General features: G+C 44.0%; 2 protein-coding genes across 9 annotated transcripts; one reads left to right on the top strand and one right to left on the bottom strand.

The window, feature by feature from the left end:
- Positions 1 to 1,637: 1,637 nt before the first annotated feature.
- Cxhxorf38 (similar to human chromosome X open reading frame 38) lies at positions 1,638 to 24,335 on the bottom strand. 8 transcript variants are annotated; one of them, XR_005497979.2, is made up of 8 exons: positions 22,649 to 24,335; positions 22,358 to 22,492; positions 17,940 to 18,059; positions 15,734 to 15,883; positions 14,289 to 14,468; positions 11,072 to 11,234; positions 9,316 to 9,545; positions 1,638 to 2,006 (listed from the first exon to the last, which is right to left on the bottom strand). XR_005497979.2 is itself a non-coding variant. In NM_001126286.2 (7 exons), exons 1-6 carry the CDS (start codon positions 22,862 to 22,864, stop codon positions 11,073 to 11,075), a joined length of 963 nt encoding a protein of 320 aa, NP_001119758.2. In that variant the 5' UTR covers positions 22,865 to 22,876; the 3' UTR covers positions 1,638 to 2,006; position 11,072. The 8 variants fall into 8 exon arrangements, 6 of the variants coding, with proteins under 6 accessions (NP_001119758.2, XP_017457550.1, XP_038955686.1 ...); XR_005497980.2 differs by having other exon boundaries at positions 9,316 to 9,469; NM_001126286.2 differs by lacking the exon at positions 9,316 to 9,545 and having other exon boundaries at positions 22,649 to 22,876.
- Mpc1l (mitochondrial pyruvate carrier 1-like) lies at positions 5,397 to 6,268 on the top strand. The gene has a single exon (NM_001109365.1). It carries the CDS (start codon positions 5,752 to 5,754, stop codon positions 6,109 to 6,111), a length of 360 nt encoding a protein of 119 aa, NP_001102835.1. The 5' UTR covers positions 5,397 to 5,751; the 3' UTR covers positions 6,112 to 6,268.
- Positions 24,336 to 24,524: the final 189 nt, after the last annotated feature.

Raw genomic sequence — 24,524 nt, 5'->3', positions numbered from 1 at the left:
CCAGCGTTATTTATTCCCTTTGGTAGAAATGATGAGCAAATAGTCCAAGGAAATCAGCACCAGAGATAGCAAAAAAGAAATGCTTCCTAAATTACTCAACTCCTAAATGCCCCAGCTACATTAAAAACAAACACAGCAACAACACTGGCCAGTATTCCAGGACAAATGTAATGAAACACATTTTTTGGTGTTTAGTGTTTTAAATTAGGAGACAGAAACTCTTAAAAAGTAAAATGTTGTTATCATTAATTCTTGGTAAGAATCATCAGTGGATGTTAACAGTCAAGGTTCAAATACTTAATGAGGAGACATTTACATGGTCTCAAAGTATCGTCCCACAAATTACTTGTTAACTGCAAAGGATGGAACCCTGACTTTAGAGGGGAGGGAGCAACTGTAGCATCATAAAGAGCCACACAGAGACCACGTGCTTCCTAATACAATACTGGAGAGGTACAACATCTCTTCCATTGTGCTTGTCCAAAACGAGTGCCTTCAAGATAGCTGTCAGTTCGAGATCTATACTGCATGACTTGGACTGAGTAACTTATAAATAACAGAAATATAGTCCACGTAGTTCTGGAAGCTGGGAGGTCCAAAATTTCAGCATTTGGGCAATTCAGCATTGGATGGGTTTCTTTGCTTCTAAGAATCACCCATGAGACATGCCTCTGGCAGGCCTGGGAGTGATTTTGATTAGGTTAACTGAAGTGGAAAAGACCCACCCTGAATGCGGGCAGCACCTTCCAGTGGCCCAGACATAAAGAGCTCTGAGAGAAAATCTTTGGCTTTTTGCCTGCATGCTTTTTTTTTTTTTTTTTTTGAGGGCTGCTGCTGACACCACTGTCACACTGCCACCATCTGTCAGTGATAGCAGAAGCCAGCTATTTCAGCCTTCTAACATGAAGACCAGCAACTCTCCAGATAACCTCCAGACCTGGAATGGGACTGCTTCAGGGAAGCCTGATTAATGTAATATCTGAGGATGATCTTTAAATACCCCCATCTTCCCACCTCTACCTCCCAAGGGCTAGATTATACCACCAGGCCTAGTGGCCCAACGTGTAACTGTCACCTTGGGAGTTAAGTTCCAAGGTATGAAGTTTAGAGACAGTCTCCCAAGGTCTCAACTCACACAGCTTCATCTGTCACTACCTCTCAAGTGCTGGGATTAACGATGTGTGCCACCATGTCCAACTCCAGGCACGGACTTTTCAATATGAACATTTTCATATCATAGAGGTAGGCATCGAGAAAGCAGAGGGACATTCCATTAAACCGCAGGCTTCAATTGAACTTTCAAGATCACAATTAATAGACCAATTCAGCTACCAGCCAGGCCCAGATCCGGGACCTTGAGTTGGCCCACCACAACATCTACCCTATAGATGAACTGCTAGAGTGCATGAAAGGTCAGGTCTTGCTGATCCAAAGCTGCAGGATCTCCATGACACAGGGCAACAACAGGGTATATGGGAGGAGGCCCTGTGAGGATCCAATATGGATAGTAGAGCAGAAGCCAGAGGCCTTAAACCAGACCAGTGACTCACTGCAATGAACATTTGTGAGTAAAGTCACATGTGGACAAGAGTGAACTGTGGAGCACACTGTGGCACACGAAAGCTTCCATGACAAGGTTTTCTTAATGTTTTTTTTTTTAATTTTAGTTTTTTATTTTGTTGGGCAGAGGTCGCAAGGGTGCATGGTAGATACAAAGGGAAGGGAAGATAAGTAGGATTGGGGTACATGATGTGAAATTCATAAGGAATCTACAAAAAGTTTAAAAGAAATACTCTTAGAGCCAGGCATGTAATATCACCTCTCAAGAGGTGCAAGCAGAAGGATCAGCAGTTCAAGGTCATCCTCAGTCACATAGTGTGTTCTGCGGGGATGGAGGTTGGTGTGAATCTAAGTAAAGGGTATATGTGGGAAATAGGGGGGTGTCGTTTGCTTTCTTGAGAATGTAAGGAATAGTCCAGGTTTCCTGCAAGAGTAGTCCAGGTTTCCTGTAAGAAAAAAAAAAAACAGTTGAATGTACTGCGACTCACCAGAAAATTGTGTTGGCTTGTGGTCATTCATGTCAAGTAAAAGTCTACAGGCTGTGTAAGCAAGAACTTGAGAATATGATGGTACATTCCTCAGACCTAAGCTAGGGGTCTTTGTGTTTGCTTGTCTCTTGAAGGGTGATAGTGAGCTTACATGTCACGTGCATGTTGGTGCTTGGTTGAGTCACATGACAGGCCACCTTCTGGTGGGAGCTGACAGAAAAGGACACAGAAGAAGGAAACATGTTGTTTGCCCTCACTCTCACCGGCATTCTTGTCTATCCTGTTGCTGCAGGTTTAAGTCCAATTTCTTGAGGATTCCAATGTAGAGTAAAGAGCAACAGTTCTTTAGGAATCCTCCAGGAGGAGATACTCGGCCCTGTGGACCGAAGAACTACCAGATTCTCAACAGATCATGCGATAACCAATATTGGGACTACTTGGATCACACCTTGTAAGCCAGCCTAATAAGTCCCCTTTTTACATATTCATATCAATTCTGTTTGTTTAGAACCCTAGTACACTGAAGCTTTTCAAGCGCAGGGACGTCTCACTGTTAGCTGTGCTATGTATTTAAGCTGCATCTACGAACCAGCTGAGAGCTACACTGAGGGGGTCCCTTCCAGTGTCACGGTAGGCAGGCAAATGAACCACAAAGAGAATGGGAGGAGCAAAGCTCGGTTCAGGCTGACTTGTGAGACTCCTAGAGAGTTTGATGCCAGACAGTTTATTGCCAGCATATTTGAACACAATATAATTTGGGATTTCCTGGTGTAATACAATCTGCAGTGTATAAAGGAGCATAATTACATTGAAACTCAACTCAAAATACATGCCATTTTTTCCAAGATGGGTTCTAGAAATAGGCTACTTGTACTAGCTGAAGGCAAGATCTGGCCAGGTCTCTGTCATAAAGATAGCATAGAGGTCATCTGGACTATTCGCAACCTCTGGTCCTGGCTGTGAGTTTGGGGTGTCCCTTGATTATACAGGTAATATGGAAGGGCCATTTAGATTATTAGCGACCTCTGGTCCTGACTGTAGGAATTTGGTATGTCCTGGCCCAACAGATAATGCAGATCATCAGACTAGTAATCATCTCTGATTCCCAGCCTTCTGGAAAACAACTTATATTTCCTTCCCTTTGAAAGGACAATCCTGGGTGCCTAATATTCCTGGTTTTTCTTGCATATGTGTGTGTGTGTGTGTGTGTGTGTGTGTGTGTGTGTGTGTGTGTGTGTAAAATATTTACGCCTTGTCATTGAAGGTCACGAGAGGGCTTCAGATTCCTTGGGACTAAAGTGACAGATGGTTGTAAGCAGCTATGAGATGTGAGGAATTAAACCCTAGTCTCTGCAACAGCAAGGGCTCCTGAACCCTGAGCATCTCTCTAGCCCTGCAACTGCTATTTTTATTAAAGTAAAATCACTGGGAAAATAAGCTCTAAGTTTGTCATTTTCAGTGGGACTGGAGAGGTGGCTCAGTGGTTAAAAGTGCTTGTCACTCTTCCAGAGGTCCTGAGTTTAATTCCCAAACACCCATGTCTATTGGTTGACAATAACCCATAAATCAAACTCCAGGTGATCAGACACCCTTCTCTGGTCTCTGTAGATCCAGTACACAACAGGCACACGTGTACACATATACACACACATGCATGAAATAAGTCTTTGGAGAAAAGAATTTTCATTAACAGATATCAAAAAATTGTAATGGAGATTTGATTCAACGTGGTGATGGCCACTGGTACTGGAGGGACTGCAGAACAGCTCTGGGGAACCAGAGAGACCCACAGAAGCTCCTAGGGTGACTGGAGGCTGAGGTGGAGTCTGAAGAGCCCACAGTATAACTGGAACAACTAAAAAAGATGGGTCTTGTGGGAAGATGCTTTTACAAACTGCACTCATGAAATTGGAAGAAAAGATGGCTGAGATGTGTATAGTCAAGAGATATGGATCTGGGAGAGCAGCAGCAGCAGCAGCAGCAGCAGCAGCAGCAGCAGCAGCAGCAGCAACACAAGAACACATTGTTGCAAGTAGGGCTGACAGGGTGGTGATCTCCTAGAAAGACATGCATGGTCTGTGCTGCTGCTGAACGCCATGTTGGCGTATGTGGTCCACGCTACAGCCAGGAGCCAAGCTAGAGTCTGTGGTCCATACTGTCACTGGAGGCCATGTTGGTGTCCATGGTCCCTGTTGCTGCTGGCTGTCCTAACCCTAACCCTAACCCTAACCCTAACCCTAACCTAGGACAAGGAAGCTTCTTTTGCAGTGGTAACAATAACTGTAGACTCATAGTTGAGAATGAGAGGCATAAAACTATTCTGTGACACCTCTCCACCCTCCCCTCACAAAAAAAAAGTCTAGAAGGAAGCCACTGAAGAGGATCCTTAAAAATTGTGATAGTTTCTGGTGGCTGGAGATAGGGTTAGGGGTAGAGAAGGAGCTGGGCCCTGGGAGTTTGACTATGCTCCAGTGAGTATATATGGGTAACACAAATTGGACTTGGTGAATTTTTTTTTTATTTTTGGGTGGCAGGCATATTTTTTTTCATTTTTGGGCAGAAGGCACAAAGGTGGGAAGGTGGATCTGGGAGGAATGGGAAACAAGTGTCATGAGGTGCATTGTGTGAAATTCCCTAATAATCAATAAAAATACTATGTCAGAAAAAAATTGTTATAGAAAGCTGTTGGAGAATAGGGTGCCCATATACTATCAAAATGTCTGAGATTATTCAATTCACGAAGAGGAAAAAAAACCTTTACAATGGAGAAATTGTCAGACAACTCCTTAACCAAGTATCCGGCTTACCACCAATAATGGAACAAAGCGACACCAAGCATCTCCCTGGTGATGCATTAAAGACACACTATAACTTGGTATTGCTTCTCTTGTTTTACAAATATATTTTTTTCCTAACTGAGTTATTAAAAAATCCACAAATCTAAATTAAGGGCTGGACTCTTCAATAATATTGATACAGAAGACAAATAAACAAACCCAAAACAACCCCACCAAGCCAGAAAATACAAACAGAAACCAAACCAAACAAACAGAAAAACAACAGAAAGAGGGGTCTGGGAAACTATCCTAGATTAAAGATTAACTCCAGGAATAAATCAAATATGAGTTTCGACTGGATTGTGAGTCTGTCCTATAAGAATGAGATAGAAGAAAACACAAAGATAGTCATCTAACATTCAACTATATATTGGATATCAGCTAACAGTGCTGTAATAGACCTGAATATTTATGTGTGTCTGAAGGTATTGTGGCTATTGTTCCTAAGAAACAGATACTAAAATATTTAGGGGTAAAGTGGCACACTGACTTCAAATTAATAATCTGAGAAATGGAGCTAAAGGCTGGATGAAATAAATTAACTGAAGAGAAGCAGCAGGCTGCGTCATTACTGCGCATGGGTCTGGGTATAGGAAGAGGAACAGGCTCCATACAGGCCCTCCTCCCACAGGGATAATACAGAGGGGCACAGGTGCACAAGCCCTATGTGCTACAGCCGTAAGCCACTTCTTTCCTTGCCAAAAGCCTCACGTCAATAGCACGTGAACTGGTGTGCTTTATGGCAGAGGCGCAAAAGCATAAAGCTGCTGGCCATTGTTGCGTCAGGAACTTCTGTGAGGTCATCATTCCGCGCTCCACTGTTGGTTGGTGGCTTGGCCATTGGCACTTCTCCGACTGAGGCAACCATGGCGGCAGTAGTAGCGCTAATGCGGAAAACACGAGATTATATTAAGACCAAGGAGTTTCGGGATTATATAACCAGCACCCACTTCTGGGGCCCTGTGGCCAACTGGGGCCTTCCGCTGGCCGCCTTTAAGGATATGAAGGCGCCTCCGGACATCATCAGCGGCCGCATGACGACCGCCCTCATCTTCTACTCCATGGCTTTCATGCGCTTTGCCTACCGAGTCCAGCCTCGAAACTACCTGCTGATGGCGTGCCATTTCACCAACGTGCTGGCGCAGAGCATCCAGGCGAGCCGTTACCTGAACCACCGCTATGGTGGCGGAGCCACGGCCAAAGCCACCAAACCTCCAGCCAAATAAGCTTCATGACTGGGGGGTGAGAGGGGGAGCCTGAACCAGACTTGGCAGCCTGCAAGCACTGGACTCTGCTCCTCCTAAAGAAAAGCCAAGGAAAACTTTGGTTTGCAAACCCGATTTAAACCTGCAGTTTGGTTAATTAAAAAAAAAAAAAGGCATCAAATTGATACTGAGTGTTGCCTGTTTTGTGAACTGGGAGGGGAAAGGTTTCCTAGGTAAGAGAGAGGGCAGATTGGTGGGTCTCCCTCTTCAAAAGACTTCAGGGTTAGATGTGGGAGGAAAATCAAACTATTTACTCATAGCTTTGCTTAAAAAACAAAAACAAAACCCAACCAACCAAAAAACCTCTCTAGGGAATAGGCTTTTGGGTGCCCAGGGTGTTTGGTGTCACAGGTGACTTAAAATTTGGTAGTGACAAATCCCTACATCAAAGAGGGTCGGGTTGGGGACTGTTTCTGTAGAGGGAAATGTGTAGAAGTGGGTTTAAATAAATGTAGTGAAATTCCAGTTTACAATAAGAGTTTACTGTCTCTTGGTTACCTAGAACAATAATGGAAGTTGCCACGGAGATGGGATAAAGGACTCAAAATGGTTTCTGGGCTCAGAATGGTTGCTGTCAATTCAGAAAGTTCTAGGTAAACATGCCCAAATTATAATGCTTTCCCTTTACTCTTTAAAGTGGAAAATTACAGGAGTTTGTGCAGTTGCTAAGCCCTGCCCCAGGGGTGATAACTAGCTAGGGATGGGGTGGGGGGGTGAGGGTCACCGGTCAGCAGCAGTGGCTCAGAGTATCCTCTAGGAATTCTCTGGGTGCCAATGATGTAATAAACCAGAGAACTTGTAAGAAGGGAAGACTGAAATTATGAGGTAAGATTATAGCTAGGACAAGTTGACATCTGGGGGTGCCTTGCCTAGAATTCTGCTGAAAGCCCATGCGGTTTCTTGGGGACCCAATACACATATTTAGAAGTGCTGAACCTGCTTCTGATCAAGTTTATGAATGCAAAGGTCTTAAAATCCCTTCTGAAAGGTTCTGAAGCTGTCTGCTCTTGGCTCACCTTCTGCAGCATCCAGGCATTAGTTTTATTTGTGGGAAGTCCCTTTCACATTCTGAATAAGAGGGTGGAGAGCAGGGCACAAATTATAGGACAGTATATTAGCTGCCTGCCACAATATAACCAGCCGCCCCATAACTTAACAGCTTAGAACAACAAACACTTTCATAGTTTGTGTGGTCTCTGGCTGGAAGATCTATTTCCAGGTTCATGGGTGTTTCTGGGAGGCTTCAGCCCCATGTTTTCCTGTAGCAGTCTCCAAAAGAGACAGCATGGCTCCCCCCCATCATGGTGATTGCACTGGATGGAAGATGAACGTCTTACTGTGCTGAAGCTTAATCATAAAGTGATGTGTCATTATTTTTGCAGTGTTCACACAGTAATCCTGATGCTGGATGACGGTGGAATGCCAGAAGGCAAGGATCACTAGGGATCACCTGTGGAGGCTGGCCTGCCCCACAAGGCTCTGAAATATAAACCGCCCTGCTTCTCTGACAGCCAGAATAAAGTAAGAGAGACTCACCTTGCAAAGAGCTAGCATAAAGTGCTCAGCCAAGTGAACTATATTAAGATTTTTATTAAAACATTAAAGGGTTTTTTCACTTCACTGAGTATCACATGAGTATAAATTAATATTTAGGCTGTCTCAAAGTTATTTTATAATTTGAATATATTTTAATAAAGGCCACTGCTGAGTGAATGCTTCCCAGAGCAGGTAAGTTTCTAAGTAACCTACTAAAGGAAAAGGAGGGCATCTCTGATAATTTCCTTATCTTTGCAACTAGGATTTAGCCATTCTTCTCTATAAATTCTTTCAAATTATCAAGCCTGTGTCCCAGGGAGAGACTGAGTATAAACCACACTTCTGGATGAAGAGAAAGCACTCCACAGGGAGATGAAGGCAGCCTTAGTAGAAGGGTTTCCTCCCCTGGTGCTAGGATTCAAAAGGAGCCCTCAAGGTGGAGCTACAAAATGGAGGCCACAGCAAAATCCATGAAATTTGACACAAAAGGCATACAATTTGGTATATATTGCTCATGTATTTTGTTTTGAAATTAAAAACAGTAATACATTTTCAATATACATGGATGCATGCTTATTTTAAAAGAGACTATACAAAACAGAAAAGCTAAATTCCTTCTGACTACTCCCCATAGCCACAATTCTTCTCAGAGATATAACACAGAAGAATGACTTGGAAAACAAACCATACCTTTGCAGACCTCGGTTATTATAGACCACAAACACCACTACAGCGTGCTAGGTATTATTAAACACTTTGCTTTTCTATTTACTTGCTTTGGCAGTGGCACTGTACACGCTGGGCAAGCAAGTACCCCACCACTGAGCTTCATTCCACCCTCTCAAACCATTTCTTTACTTTAGATGCTTTATAGGTAGTTCACATGACTGCATTTCAGTATGGGATCATAATTATGGGGCAGAGTACAGATGGTTTGCCCTTACTTAGTAGGTCCTCTACTGGTGGCTGGGTGTCAATGCTGTGGTAATCATCCATCCGGACATGCCCTCACCTAGATGCACAGTTCCGCGGCAGAGATGCTGACAGGCTGAGACCTCTGTATACACCACATCTACTCCTTACACTGGTATCTAATCAGTGTCTGGCACAGGGCTGAGACTTGGTATGTGCTGAATTGATAAGGACAAACTAACTAGACACAGGTGTAAAAGGAAAGGTCTAGATCTTAAACTTCCTACAGTTAGAAAACAGGTCTTTGTAGGGAAGGGAATTGATTTTCTTTGACAAACTTGCAAAAAAAAATGCAAAATCTTGCTTTACTCTTGACGTCTTCTCGAGGACCTTCACAAATGAAGGGAGGAAGAAAACGGAAGACTGGGGCTGGAGAGATGGCTCAGCGGTTAAGAGCACTGACTGCTCTTCCAGAGGTCCTGAGTTCAATTCCCAGCAACCACATGGTGGCTCACGACCATCTGTAAAGAGATCTGATGGCCTCTGCTGGTGTGTCTGAAGACAGCTACAGTGTACATATAGAATAAAATAAATAAATCTTAAAAAAAAAAAAGAAAACGGAAGACTGAAAACTACACAGCAAGCTGTAAGCACATTTGCATCCATGTGGATTAGAAAGTCAGAATACATGCCAATCTAGTCTCTACTGCTACCCACTCTCTGGACGGTCCCTGCTGGGCAGTCAGCTAGTCAGCTGAGACAGTGAATTCATCTTTCCTGAGCCTTGGCATGAAGCGTTTCTTCTGGGTAGTTCTGGGAACACAGCAACATTCTGTCCAGAGGTGACATGAGGCAGTCTGATGTCACAGACCTTGGGAATGAGCAGATGGACGGAGAGGTGGAAGTGAATCTGACTCCCATAGAACACTGCATCCAACAGTACAAGGCTTCCATACAGTTCAGGAATACAGAAAAGAAAGAGGAGTTGGGAATGAATCTATGAGTACGTTGAAAGAGTACGCTGTTTGACTACTGCTAAGAATGATGGAAGAATTCACAGTTTACTTGGTCTTTGGGGATAGGGAGCTGAGGACTGACTCCAGGACCTGATGTAGGAAGAAAATGTTCTACAACCGTGCCACACCTCCACCTCTTTATGATTTTTGAAATAGGAGTTGCCCAAGTTGCCCTGGCTGGCCTAGAACTTGGGCTCCTCCTACTCAGTCTTATAAGTACTTGAGGTTACAGGCACAAGCCTTCTCACCTTGCTGGGGTTTACTTCTCATTCATGTCTTGTCCACAGCAAAGGAACAACTGACCTTTACAGACACTCCTTCTGGGACAGTGGCCTGAGCCCTCCCCTGCAAAGCTCAGTCAAGCTGTTTTCTAGTCTGCCACTAAGCAGCCTGGTAATTCCTTCCCTACGGTTTCTGGCTACGTTAGCCCATAGTAATAGTTCCACACTCAGAGGAAATGGTAAAAAAACAATCACTTTCCTTTTGCCTCACAAGCAAAATCAAATTTTAAAACTTTTATTTGGACACTTACATCCCAGACTATTCTTTGGCACAATCAAAGTAAAATTTCCAGGCAGAGGCAGGGGGTACAGTACACCTCTGCCAGGGGCAGAATACTCCCTCACAGATCTAGTCCTCACCATGTAAACAGCTGTAGTTTAGAACCAGAAAAAGACTCTCCTTAGAAATAGCAAAAAGTCCCTGGGTGATAACAAAATCCGGCACAAGACTAGTATTTTTGACTGAATACATAATTCCAAGTTGATGAATATGAAAAAGTATCTCTGCTACATTACTGAAAGGCCAGGACAACCTCCTGTGCTTTGGAAATGTTTCATTTTTGCACAGAGAAGGATGGATGCCTGATCTGGAAGCCAGAACAACTTTCACAAAACATGCCTGAATGTTGTCGAAGGACAATGTAAAATAAAAGAGAATATTTTCATTTTTATTATTTGGGAGAAAAACAAAATAGATCTATGTTAATCAGCTTTCTAATTAATACTAGCCAAGCACAATTAATGCTACAGTAAAATCTGGGCATCCCTGGCATCGTTTGAAAATGGAATCTTTTTGACCACCTAATACCAGACCCTGATTTCAGGGATATGTGGCTGACCTTGCTATAGAATATTGAGGTTTCACAGGTCTGTGAGCCATTAATGACAGAACGGGCACCTGGCCTTCTTTTGAAAAGGTCTGTATGTTTGTTTATGTATAGTCTTGGCTAGCCTGGATCTCACTTTGTAGACCAGACTGGCCTTGAATTCACAGAGATCAACCTGTCTCTGCATCCCAGATGCCAAGATTAAAGGTATGTACCTCCATACCTAACCCTCTTTTCTAATAGTAAGGGCTTGGGGAAGAGTAGATGAGACTGCTGGTTCATCTTAGAAGTCAGACATCAAAGGGATGAGGTACTGTGTCCCTCTTTAACATTCAGGACCTTCACTCACCTCAAGTCTTCCTTTCAGGTGTCTGACTCCCTGCATCCTTTGAAATTTGTTTTTGATGCTGTAGATGGAGGCTGTCTAGTTTCTGCAAGTCTTCTGTAAGGGCATTTCTAAGATCTGTGTTGCTTTGCAGAAACCCTTTCACTACATCCAGTTGATTTGAGATCTGTAAGAACAAAGTGTACAAAATGCTGCTTAGGATAATTATCAGAACAAAATTCAGTTCAAATGAAACAGTAATTTCAAGGTTGGTTCCAGGACTGCAGGTATAGCTCAGCAGTAGGAGCACACTTGGCACGTGCAAGGTATTGGCGTCCAGCTTCGCTCATCCCCTAAAACACCTGCTCCATCTATACATTTACCACAAGACAGAAACCCTGACTACACCCAAGTATCCAGTAACACATAGGTTAGGTTTGCAAATTAAAAGCAAACAAATTCAGACTGGAGAGATGGCTCAGTGGTTAAGAGCACTGGCTGCTCTTCAGAGGTCTTGAGTTCAATTCCCAGCAACTACATGGTGGCTCACAACCATCTGTAATGGGATCCGATGCCCTTTCCTGGTGTGTCTGAAGACAGGGAACAGTGTACTCACATACATAAAACAGTCCTTTAAAAAAAAAGCAAACAAATTCTTTAAAACAAGGCACACTCATCCCATGTGTGTGTGGCCCAAACCCTTGTCCCAGCACTGGGAATGCAGAGGCAGGTGAATCTCTGAAATTTTCTGTCCATCTTCATCCCCATAGTGAGCTGCAGGCCAGCCAGAAATCTTGTTTCAAAACAAACAAACAAAACCTACTGCACACACACATACACACAAAAAGTACACTTAGTCAGGCATGGTTTTCATGCCTGTTAAAGACAGCACTTGGAAAGCTGAGGGATGAAGACGTCCACAAATTGTAAGCCTGCACCAAAAAATAAATAAGACAAAATAAAAAAGCACTCTCCCTCAAACCAAATATGATCACAGAAACAGCAGCCACATAAGGGGTTGTTTGTTTGCTTCAAAACTAGAATTTATATGGGAAGTGTTCATCTTGTATTTTTGAGAGTTTGTGACTATATAAATATTACTGATAGAAGATAAATCTATAAAACAGTACATATACCAAAATTCCAAGTCAACAGGGTATGAGGTTAAAAAGTCTTTTAGATCTGACCCTAGTTATTCCATTCTCTCCTTTAAATGTGAGCATAGGGGCTGGAGAGATGGCTCAGTGGTTAAGAGCACTGACTGCTCTTCCAAAGGTCCTGAGTTCAATTCCCAGCAACCACATGGTGGCTCACAACCATCTGTAATGAGATCAGGCCCTCTTCTGGTGTGTCTGAAGACAGCTACAGTGTACTTATATATAATAAATAAATAAAATAAATCTTTAAATGTGAGCATAACAAATGATCCAATTTCTTCTAAAAATATGCCATGTGTTTGTGTGTACACATTTTTTAAATCACAGAGTGTATGTACAAAGTGTTCTGCTTTCTCCCTACCAGTCTTTACCCCTCTTGTCCTCTCACTCCTCCCTAACTGTCCCTTTCCTAGATTCAGGACTTCTGGCTTTATTCTGGAACCCACTGAGTTTAATCAGGACCATCTGTATGACTGCCTGATTGGGGCTATCCACAGGAGCTTACTAAGATCACCAGGGGTTACATTAACTACAGGCACCCACTTCCTCTCCCTTTCCTCCCCGCCCCTCTGAATTTACTACTAGCAAAGAGGTCAAGACCTTTTACACATGTATATTCAATACAGGGTTTCTCTGTGTAGTCTTTGCTATCCTGGAACTCACTCTGTAGACCACCTGGCCTTGAACTCAGATATTACCTGTCTCTGCCTCCTGAGTGCTGGGATTAAAGGCTTGTACCACCACCAACCAGTTTAAAAAAGAAAGTGAAGCTCCTGTTATTTCCTTCAGACGTGCCTTTAACATAGGATTCTCTTGCCTCAAGTCTCATTATCTTATGTGTGTGTGTGTGAGAGAGAAAGTGAGTGAGACGCCTGCAGAGACCAGAAGAGGACATCAGATCCCCCTGAAACTGGAGATGTAAATGGCCATAAGCCATCATGTGAGTGCTGGGAACCAAACCTGGGTTCTCTCAACAGCAGCCAGTATCAAGTCACCTTTCTAGTCCCATAAGCTTGATTTTAAATGGCTGAATAATACTCCAATTACGGAAGTCCATTTTCAATACATTCTGAACCTTTTGTTGGGACAAGTAACCATGTCCCAACACACACACACACACACACACACACACACACACACGGCCCATATGAATGACATTTCTGTTTATAGAATAGAAAGCAACTTTAACTCTGATTGAGTGAAATCTGTCTTAATTTTAGTAGTTAGCCAGAAATGCTATGTACAGCAGTTCTACTGATTTAAGTCTCCCAACAACATCCTTTTCAATATTTTAGCCAGTACGAGGAAACTCAGAGTGGTAAGTATGAGAGTATCTGCACTGGTCTTATCCCAGAACATCTTCATTGCCGGTCACTGGTGAGCACAAACTAACTAGCACTTTACACCTTTGTTGAGAGCATCCTTCGATCCAGGCCAACCACTGAGTTCTCACTAAATCCTTGAGTTATAGCTTCTTTTCTGTTTTTGTGGGGAGGGTTCCCCTTATGGCAGATGATACAAATTCCAGATCCAAATTCTGCTGGAGCTCTTATGCCAGCACCTATTAGGTCCTCAAGCATTTATTTGCTAAGTGAACATACTCATTAAAATGTATGACCAGTTAAGTATTAAAATAATACATACTTCTAGACAACACTTGATTTAATCAGAAACCTTGCTCTTGGTGTCTGTCCAGGCTAGAATTTTATGTCAACCCACGCTAGAGTCATTTTGGAAGACAGAAACACAATTAAGAAAATGTTCTCACCAGATTGGTCAGTGGGCGAGCCTGTGGGGCATTTTCTTAACTAAGGATGGATGGGGGAACTCCATGTGGGCCCGAGTTGTATTAGAAAGCATGCGGAACAAGCTATGAGGAGCAAGGCAGTACAGCACCCTTCTATGGCTTCTGTATCAGTCCTTGCCTCCAAGTTCCTTCCTTGATTTCCCTCAGAGATGGAGTAACCTATGTTGTAAGCTGAAGTCAACCCTTGCCTCCCCAAGTTGTGTTTATCACAGCTATAGAAAGTGTCACATCAAGCTGCCACCACCACCTCTTTCCTTCCCACACTTCATTCTCGTACCTCTTCTGACAACACCTCTTCTGCTGCTGCTTGAAGATACATCTCTTGCAGTTTTTCCTTCAGCAGTTCTATTTCGATTTCATGGATTTGGCTCACACTCAAGTAACTTTCTGTTTCAAATTCACACCCATCTCGTTCATCTTCCTCAGGGATGTGAACAGCCCAGTCAGATGTCAACAGCTGTGGGGTAACCACACAAATCCATCAACAAACTACGTTTTAAAGTTCATGTTTTAAACTATTTTTTTAATCAATTCCTTGAGAGTTTCATATACACACAATGTACTTTGGTTATAGTCACTTTACTCCTCATGACTTCTTCTGGAGTCACCTGTACATTAAAACGTCATTCCCTAGATATGTCACTGTTTGCAGTGTTGGTAACGGAACTCAGACACTAAATTATGATAACTAATGTACAACCCAGCAACACCCCCAGCCACTTGCACTCTATTAGCAGAAGGCTTGGATTTGAGTGCAGGCCTGAGGACCCGCGTTCCACTCCTGCATCTCATAAGATCTCATAAGGTAAAAGAACAGACTCTGAAGAGTTGTCCTCTAGTCTCCACATGTACACTGTGAAATGCACACATATCTCTCTCGCGCGCGCGCTCTCTCGCGCTCTCTCTCTCTCTCTCTCTCTCTCTCTCTCTCTCTCTCTGTGTGTGTGTGTGTGTGTGTGTGTGTGTACTGGTGCCCACATGGGCATACCTACATACACATAACATAAATGAACTACTTTAGCAGAAAAGAAATTCTACTGCATTACTCAAAGAATTTATAGCAAAATACCATTAGAAAGTTTTTACTTTCTGATTGTCTATCAGTTTTTTTCCCTTTGTTCGCATTATAAAACTTAGCTTGGAGCTGGGGCTATAGTTCAGTGAGGCCCAGCCCTAGGTTCTTCCCCAAGAAGGCCCTCCGACTCGTAATAGAATAGACTAGGAGTGTAGAGCACTTGCCTATCATTCAAGAGGACCAGTGTGTGTGCTATCATCGGCATCACATCAGTTAATACAGAAATGCATTTTGGTTAAAATAAGCATCAAATTTGGGTTTCTTCTGTTTGAGAAAGGGTCTCAGGATGTAGCCCAGGCTTCCTAGGAATTTAATATACCGTACAGGCTGGCTTTGAATTCAGTACATAATATAGGCTGCCCCAACCTCCCAAGTGCTGGGATTTACATGTACCACTAACATCAAATTCTAAATGAATGACTATGGACGTTTTTGAATCAAGTTTTGTATACTAGAACTGTTAACTACAGTTTCGGATGGGCAGGATGGTGTATGCCTATGACCCCAGTACTCGTTAGTTACATAGAGGCGGACTGCTGCAGACACATTTGTGGACAGTGTGGTCTACATACAGAGTTACAGGGAAGGCAGGGCTAACAGTAAGATCTTGTCTCAAGAAAACCCAAATAAATCTATGAAGTTTTTACCTGTTCTATTCTGGAATATACTGCAACAATCTCTGGAATATTCTTGAATTCGTAGAGAAAATTTTGGATCTTTATCTGAAAATCTCGAAGCCAAGTAGATGAAACTTTCATCTCTGAAGAGTGCATTATCTCGTTTCGACATTTAATTACCTACAGAAAAAACAAAGACAAGAGTCTTCCGAATCCAGACTTGTTTGGAAAAAATAGGAGCGTGCGGCATTGTTGGAGGAGGTGCTTCACAGGGGTCAGGCCTTAGTTTTTCAAAGGACCCATGCCATCCCGAGTGTGCTCTCTTCCTCCTGCGTGCAGCACATGTACTCACTCAGCTGTCCTGCTGCCAAGCCTTTGCTCTACCACGGCAGACTTTCCCTCTGAAACTGGAAGCCCAATTACACCTTCCCTTCATATGTTGCCTTGACTATAGCAATAGAAAAGTAACCCATACAGAAGAAGAAAACCAACTCCTTCAACTTGTTCTCTGACCTCCACGGGTGTATAATGTAAGAAAAAGTAATAACAAACTGGACATAATCAACATTTTTTAAAAGCCTTGTAAGTGAATAGGGTAAACTAGGACCATGTATTTCTGGACAGAAATACTTTACTAAATTACAAAAGTGACCAGTGTGGTCTGGTATCCAGACCTTTCATGAGACCACTGCATGACCTGGCTTGTACTTAAAACAGCATAGAGGAAAATGAAACTGGCTAGCCTGTACGTCAGACCGTGACTTATTTTCTGCCTGCCCAGAGCGCACCTGCCACGCCATGAAGTCCCTGTGGATCCCAAACTGAAAGGCTCGGATGATAGCCCTCGTGAATCTGGTTTCTATGCAGGTAGAAAGATGAAGGCAGAAGGGACCGGCATGAACTGGAGAATGTGTGTCCCATCTAAAGCAGCAGCTCATTGCTTTTGCTGTAGGAGCTTTATGAACCCAGTGCCGCCAGGTCTTCTTCGTTTTTTCCCAAAGAAGATGGAAATTCAGATTAAATGACTAGAAATTTGGAAATTGTTTTGAAGTAAGTAGGCAAGACCTGGTGAGGTGGTTCAATGAGGAAAAGCTCTATCATCCTGCACTGTATAAACAGCAGGGTGAGCAAGGCATGAGAAACAGTGCTCCTACGTTCCTGCCCTGACTTTGTTTAACAATGGACCATGCTGGAAAAAATGTAAGCTGAATAGAGCCTTTCCTCTCCAGGTCCTTTTAAAACACGCACACATGCATGCACGCGCGCGCGCGCGCACACACACACACACACACACACACACACACACACCCCATACCTTTTCACCTTTACTCTGAGACAGGGTCTCTCAGTGAACTTGGGAGTGTTCTAATTTTAAGGACTAGCTGCCCGGGAAGGCCCCAAGATACTATTGCCTCTGTTCCTGGCCCAGTACTGGGGTTAGACATACATTTCCACACCCAGCATTTACATGGGTACTCGGGAACTGAAATTAGATCTTCATGCTTGCTTAGCAACCACTTTACTGCCTAATCCATCTCCCTAAGACCTCAGACCTATTTTATCCAGAAAATTTCTTTACTTTTGTTTATGGCAGAAAAGATAAATCTGAGTTCCATCTACTCGAATGGCCAACAGTTTGGAATAAGAATGCCCCCTCCCTATAGGCTCATAGGGTGTGGTGTTAGGTATGGTCTTGGAGGAAGTGGGTCACTGGAGTGGGCTTTGATGTTTCTAAAAGTCCATTCTAAGCCCAAAGTTTCTCTCTTCTTGCTGCCTGCCAATCCAGATGCAGAACTCACAGTTCCTTCTGCATCACCATGCCTGCCTGCACCCTGCCATGCTTCCTTCCTGCCATGATGATAATGGACTGATCCTCAGAACTGTAAGCCAGCCCCAGTTAAATGTTGTCCTTTCTAAGAGTTGCCTTGGTCATGGTGTCTCTTCACAGCAATGAATAGTGAATAAGACAGCATAGTAACACACTGTCAGGAAAGTAATTCTAGAAGTGTAGGGTTATTGCTTGATCAAAGTCACATTCAGATTCTTGGACATACAGGGTACACATGAAATGAGGTCCATGAGCTGCTTAGTGATGCCGACTTTGGGATCGAGTGTTTGATTGCTGCTAAGCTCTACCTGCGTGGCTGGCTTATTATCAGAGGAGGTTGTTATAGTCTTCCTAGTGTTGATCAGACAGACTGCGTGTGTGGCCAGCTCTGAATCTGACAGCTCTTACCTCTGTGACCTTCTTCCGGTCAACCACAAAGTGATCACAGGAATTGATGAGACTTAAAAGAGCAACCGCATCACATTCCTCAGGCCCTCGTTTGTCTGCCAGTCCTCGGGGCATGAAGGCCTACAGTAAAGGGAGATACTAGGTCACCTGAGTGTCCCCAGACTCTGAGTGCTGCAGAGGTAAATTCTTTCCCCATTTCCTAACTGATGACTAATGTTCTCTTATTCTCTGAAGTGTAAGTGAGGAAAGTCCTATCACAGCTAAGCAGGGCGGCACTATCCCTCTGCAATATTACACATGGTTGATAAACTGTCCTTCTTGCCCTTTTGTTTTGATTTTTTTTTGAGGCATGCTCTCTCTCTACTGTCCCGGCTATCCTGGAGCTCAATATGTAGGCCCACATGGCTCCAAACTCCCTAAACTCTAACTTAAAGGTCTATTTGAAAGCAAACACAGGCCAGTCAGAAGTAGCTCCGACACTTTCTCCAGGACTGCTCATAATGATACTCCGAAGGCTGGCAGTAAGCACAGGGAGACACTGTCAAGGTGACTGAGCTCTCTTAGCAGGAGAACACCATGCTTGAGCCTCCCATAAGTCAAAAGAATTTTGTGTACTCAGCCTAACACAGGTTTGTCACAATCTTCCTTTGTCTATTAGGAATGCCACAGAAGCTAAGTGATATAAGGAGATTAAAGAAAACCAGCAGTCCAATTCAGCTGCTGTTGAAGGGAAAACTCAGCCGGTCCATCAATGCCTCTGAATTGGCCTAGCTTTACTTTCCCGGTGTATAGTAGATTCTATCCAACATCTTCTTGCTAATACAAACAACTTGTCTTTGCCATATTAGTTCTATTTTTGTAATTATTCCCTTTCCTTCAGAAGCAGAAGCTAACAGGAAGCCTCTGCTGCCTCCTCATAGTACTGCACACCAACATGTTTGACTCAGTGACCATAACAGAGAAACACCTAGGAAAGCCCCTTGCCTCCCACTATCTCCTCACTGAGGAGCTGGAGCATTGAACCCAGGCAGGCCAGGCTGGGCCTCACTGGCTCTGCAGTAAGTATAGGGTTTACTAGACGGACACCAAGAAACAGCCCCCAAATATTCTCCAGGGAAACAAAGCCATCAAAGTCCTATGTGAAAGTCTACCCATCTCAGTGTGTATAGTTATCCAGAGGAGCCACAAACAGTGCAGCAGGCCAGATGGGTGGCTGCAGCCAGAATCTAGGCAGAAGATGAAAAGATGTGTTGCAGTGGTCGATAGGAGAAGCACCCCAAAAATCCTGGGCAGGATTCCGGAGGGCAGCAAGATGAAACTAGAATGATTCTAGGGAGAGGCTGGAGATGTACCCCTATGGTAGAGTACTTATACTGCACACATAACATCATGGATTCTCTTCCTCAGTGTGGCAAAACCACACACAGGCACATGAAAAGGAGAATATTCTTTGATTGGGAATCAGGTGGCTAAATCCCACTGTAGAACAAATGCCAAGTGCTGAGGAGATGCAGCAAAGGGGGCATGGAAACACCTGGCCATGCACATCAGTAGCTCTGAATTACAAGGGCAAGGCTAAGGTCATTGCTAGAAAGGCTAGAGGAGGAGGAGGAGATGCCACAAAGGCAGGGAGTGTCTGAACCCAAGTGGCCAGTGGTGAGTGGTGCGTGCCTGATAGGTAAGAACAGTGAAGCTACAGTGCACACTTGCAAACCTAATGGTTGAGAAGTAGGGGGGGCAGAGAGCGCGAGTGAGCGCGAGCCCCCAACCTGGGCTACATAGAGACTCAATAAACCCAGGGTTGGGGGTATAGCTCAGTGTTAGAGTGCTTTCCTAGCATGTGTAAGGTCTTGGGTTACACTGCCAGCCTTGGAAGGAAGAAGGCTGGAGAACAGAGGTCACAGATGCAGGGGCAGAAGCCAGGGTTGCATGAGTTGAAGAACAACACATGGAAACTAAGGAGTAACAGGCATCCAGTCTTCTTGAAGTTCTGTTAAGTAGCTGTACAGACGGCTAATAGATAAATGGTGAGACAGTAGGAAGGAATGGATTTAGAGAAAACCTCTCCCCCCAATTTTATTTTCTAAGTATTTTTCAAGAGATTATAAATATAGCTCTACTGAGCTATGATATACCCTAGAAGTATGTAAGTCAGAGGTTTTGAGTCAGATAGTTTTAAGTGACTATCACTGTGGGCAGGAACCTAGAGGAAGGAGCTGATGCAGAGGCCATGGAGGGATGTTACTTACTGGCTTGCTCCTCATGGCTTGCTCAGTCTGCCTTCTTATAGAACTCAGGACCACCAGCCCAGGGACAGCACCACCCACAGTAGGCTGGGCCCTCTCATATCAGTCACTAAGGAAATGCCCTACTGGCTTGCCTCCAGTCTGATCTTGTGGAGGCATCTACTTTATTTGGGTTCCCTCCTCTCCAGATGGTTTTACTTATGTCAAGTTGACATCCAACTAGCTAGCACAAAGTAAGACAATAGTAAAGCTATTTGTATGGTGATGAGATTAATCCAGGAAGCAGACAACGATTTAAAGGATGAGAGCCAATACGTAAGTGGAAGGACAGGGCAAGTGGGAAGGTAGTTTGTAGCAGAAAGAAGTAATACACACACATGTTGAATTATAGGTTCAACACAAAGACATGGAAGTCTGTGTTTGGGGCATCCATCAACTCCATGAAGCATGAGTAATGCTAGCAGCTGGGATGAAGGAGGGGAAATGGGAAGAAGAGCTTGGGGAAGCAAGGCAGGAACAGATAAACTCCAGGAACGGAAGCCCACAGAGAGGTATTAGGGCTCAGCAACAAGAACGAAGTGAAACCAGTGAGTTCCCTTCTGAGCTACTTTGCTCAAGTAGAAGCATATGGTGTTGTGTGTGCCTGAGTTGGGCCAAGCAGGTTCAGAGAAAGAAAACAGTGAAGATGATTGCAAAGCCAAGCAGAAGGGAGGAGACTAACCAGGATTGAGAAGCAGTGAAAGCAGGGAGCAGGGTCAAGTGTTTGGGGAAGAGTGTGTGGACAGAGACAGGGTTTGGGCACACATCACTATGCAGAGGTAGAATACACCAAGGATGCTAAGCCAGGGAGGCCAGGAACTGAGACAATGGAGTTAGAGCCAAAATACATACACAAGGTTCAACCAAGTGGTCTGCAGGTGGTCAGCAACAAAGTGAAAGGCTGGCAAGAGTAGGTGGCACAGGCCTCAGAAGGGCTCCAAAGCTATGAATGCTGTAGCAGAGACAGCCACAAAAGGGGAGTTTTGTTTCTTCCGGGTGTCTTCCCCCATATGCTCTAGGTAAAAGAAATTGGCAGCACAATAGTGGCAGTAAAAACCAGTATTAGTGGTGGGAGTGGACGAGGCTGAAGATGTGGCTTCACAGGTTAAGAGGATTTCCTGTTCTTCCGAGTTCAGTTTCTCATGCTGGGAGACCCACAAGCACCTGTCACTGTAGCTCCAGTGCATTCACCTTCCTCTTCTGGCCTTTGTGTGCACCAGAATACAGGTGGCATACAGTCACACATTAACACAAGTGCTTGGATGACAGGAAGCCATCACCAAGCTAAGCCTGACACTTTTTAATCTAAAAAACAAAAATGAAGAGGAGGAAGAGGAGGCGGGCAGAGGTAGACGGAACATAGAGTCCAAGAAGTGCTCCCTCTACCTCCCAATCGTTGGGCTTGCCCATAAAGTAACTCCAAAGGCAATTTGGATTAGGAAGCTACTTCCGACCCCTCCCTCCACTCACTAAATGGCTTCCAGGAAACATCAAGAAGAAATCAAAACAAATTCCCGATCAGACTAGGCATTAAGTTACAGTAACAAAATCTAAACACAGGCCTAATGACCCCTACCTCATAACTTGTATTTCCGCTTTCTAAAAAATTGTACCTTAGCTAGGCATCCTCTTGGTACTTCACAGCAAAAATAAGCCTTTTAGTAAGCTCGCTGTAAAGCACACCTTAACTGTTCTCCCTTGTCCCTAGGTCTGTATTGTTTTTCCCCTTACTTTAATACAGGGTGCTACAATTTATAGCCCAGGATTTCCCCAAACACGCAGCGAACCTGCCTCAGTCTCTCCAGTGGTGGTTATTATTTAAATACACGAGTCACTGCACTTGGCTTCATGCTACATTTCCCCCAGCATCTCTTATTGGAATCTTTAGTATAATTTCTGAGAAGAAGCAAAGCTCAAGTGCCTGCAGAAAGCGAAAAAACATTGACTTCTATTTTTCTGAGCTTTGATGGGTCCACTCTAATATCCCCTAACCACTATGACACTAGACCCCAGAGAACCAACCCTCTCATACCTGTACTTTCTGAAGTCCCAGCTTGCACTCAAAACCCACCCTCCTCCCTGGGACACCAGAAAAAAACTTCATCTGCTTTCCTCCAGGCTACAAGTGCTTACCTTGGCTACCTCCCAAGGGTCCACTGGCCAGAGGCCAGGCCTGCAATTTCCCCAGTGCACGTCTCCATTTCTGTTGATGTGATGCCGCAAGATCTCGCGTTTCCAATCTGTGCATACCTGACAATGAGGCTGAAACTACAGGGGGCAGAGGTGAGGAGGGGCCGGGATGGGCAGGGCAGCAAAAAGGAACACCCTCCTGGGAGTGGTAAGCAGCCCCCGCAAAGGAAAAACACAGCAAGCACACGGAGCCAAGCTGTGGATGTGTGCTCAAGTCAAGGGCAAGCAGCTCACCTGGCGAGCGCGCGGGCTGCACCGTGAACCGCCGCGGCAGGTGGCCTGGGGACCAAGGCCAGGGACTGCGATCAGCAGTCCACGATGAAAGGAGAGCACTTCGCGGTTTACAAAACCCTGCAGACAGCTGCGTAGCAACAGAAGGCACTGTCCTGCCTTCACCCAGTTTTTGTATTCGGCGCAATTGAGGCGCGCTGCTAGCTCCGACAGCACCATGTCTTACTCCTGAAGGCGGGGCCTGTGGTAAGGGCGCATAGCACCCTGGGATGCTCCTGTACAGCGCAGGCGTAGCCCAACCCAGCAAACGTCCAGCGTTTAGCATCACTGGGGCGGCGGCGTACACTTCAGAAGCAAGAGGTTAGCATTGGTTTCCGCTCCAGGAAGCCACAACTCCACCCTCGCTTAAAGGAACCATCTTGGTTTGTGGCCATGGAGACTAGTCCTTTAAGCTTTCATTTTCATTCCCCAAATACCCTGTCAACCGTCTAACCAACCTGATTCCCTCCTAATGTGCTGACCTTTTTTATTGTAAAGATGGAGGAATACTCAAGGCATGTTTCTTTAATTATTTATGTTCCTTGCATTGTGCCAATTCTACAAAATCAACTCGTTCCTAAACAAAGTTTAGGAATATAGAATAGCAAATTCAGGACATCAATAACATGCGTGCCCTCCACCTGCAGCGTGGGTTTATTGTGTTGTGTGCCAGCTACATATGCTAAAGTGACAGTAGGGCCAGAAACACTGGAATTGGACCACCTGGCAGAAGCAAGGAGAACGTATTTCCTGGATTTGGAGGGAGGACTGTACAGCCAGAAGCTGAAGCCTTCAGAAAAGTTATTTCAGCAGCACAGGGCAGTCATATGCTACAGAGATCAGAATGAATTTGATTGTCAACGTCAAGGGAGAAAACGGCATGTTTTATATGCCTTTTGTGAGTTTTTTGAACTTGAAAAACATGTCGAAGTGGTATGTAATCGAACGACCCTGAAGGAACACTGTAAACAGAGAAACCTTGCCAAGACTGTATGGTTCACACAGCACAGGCAATGTTAAGGATTACTAGCTCTGGGTTCAAACTGTCAAGTGTTTGTGGTTTGATTTTGGCTGATCCTAATTTTAATCTAAGACATTATTTACTTCTTTGCACCTGTTTATCATTTGTAAGAGGAGGTTATTAATACTTACCTCACAGTATGGTGAGGAGCATTTATACACATGGGAACACTTAGAATGAAAGACCCACATATGCCCTTTCATCCACCATTTACATCATTGGACATTTTATCAAACCACTGGCCAGTCAGAAGTGGGGACAATTTATAAAAAATAAGACCAGATGCGACAATCTGGAGACTTAAATTACACTGCAGGCAGGCTCTTAAGTTTGTCTTAGTAACCTCAACATTAGACCCATTCAAAGCAAATCCAAATACCCTATTCCCATCGAACCAAATAAAAAAAAATAAGAAAAAACCAATGAAATCTACATTAGGATCTTCCTTTTTATTTGCCATCATAAGTTCTCTGAAAACTTTTCTGTAAGTATGAATTTTGTATCAAGAACAACTGAGAGTGGGGGCCAGGAGAGGGGGCATTCCTGCTTCCTGATACTTGGGTTCAAGGCCAGTCTGGGCCAACAGGGAAAGACCCTGTCTTGTTTTTAAAAAGAAAGAAAAGGAAACTTAATTGGTATTTATTTTGGAGGGAAAAGGCATGGCAAGAAAGCCATGTATGGCTACCCTTAAGTCAGTTAATTTTCAAACAATGTTCAGTTCCTGTAATTATTAAGTGGCCATACTTTTGATGATGTTCTCCCTTTTCTCTTAACTCTAAAAGTCCTTTTATACATTTGGAAATGAAATTTCTGCAGATG

This window comes from Rattus norvegicus, chromosome X (genome assembly GCF_036323735.1).
Source record: "Rattus norvegicus strain BN/NHsdMcwi chromosome X, GRCr8, whole genome shotgun sequence".
Classification (NCBI taxonomy): domain Eukaryota; kingdom Metazoa; phylum Chordata; class Mammalia; order Rodentia; family Muridae; genus Rattus; species Rattus norvegicus.
Note: the sequence above shows the minus strand (reverse complement) of the source record. Positions and strands in the feature narration are given on the sequence as shown.

Coding starts and splice junctions, on each gene's coding strand:
- Mpc1l (NM_001109365.1), top strand. CDS start 5,752: ATGGCGGCAGTAGTAGCGCTAATGCGGAAAACACGAGATTATATTAAG.
- Cxhxorf38 (XM_063280042.1), bottom strand. CDS start 22,864: ATGGTGCTGTCGGAGCTAGCAGCGCGCCTCAATTGCGCCGAATACAAA. Junction 18,060..22,357: donor ACCCTTGGGAGGTAGCCAAG/GTAAGCACTTGT, acceptor CCTTTACTGTAG/GCCTTCATGCCCCGAGGACT. Junction 11,235..14,288: donor AAGAGGTGTTGTCAGAAGAG/GTACGAGAATGA, acceptor TTGTTCTTACAG/ATCTCAAATCAACTGGATGT.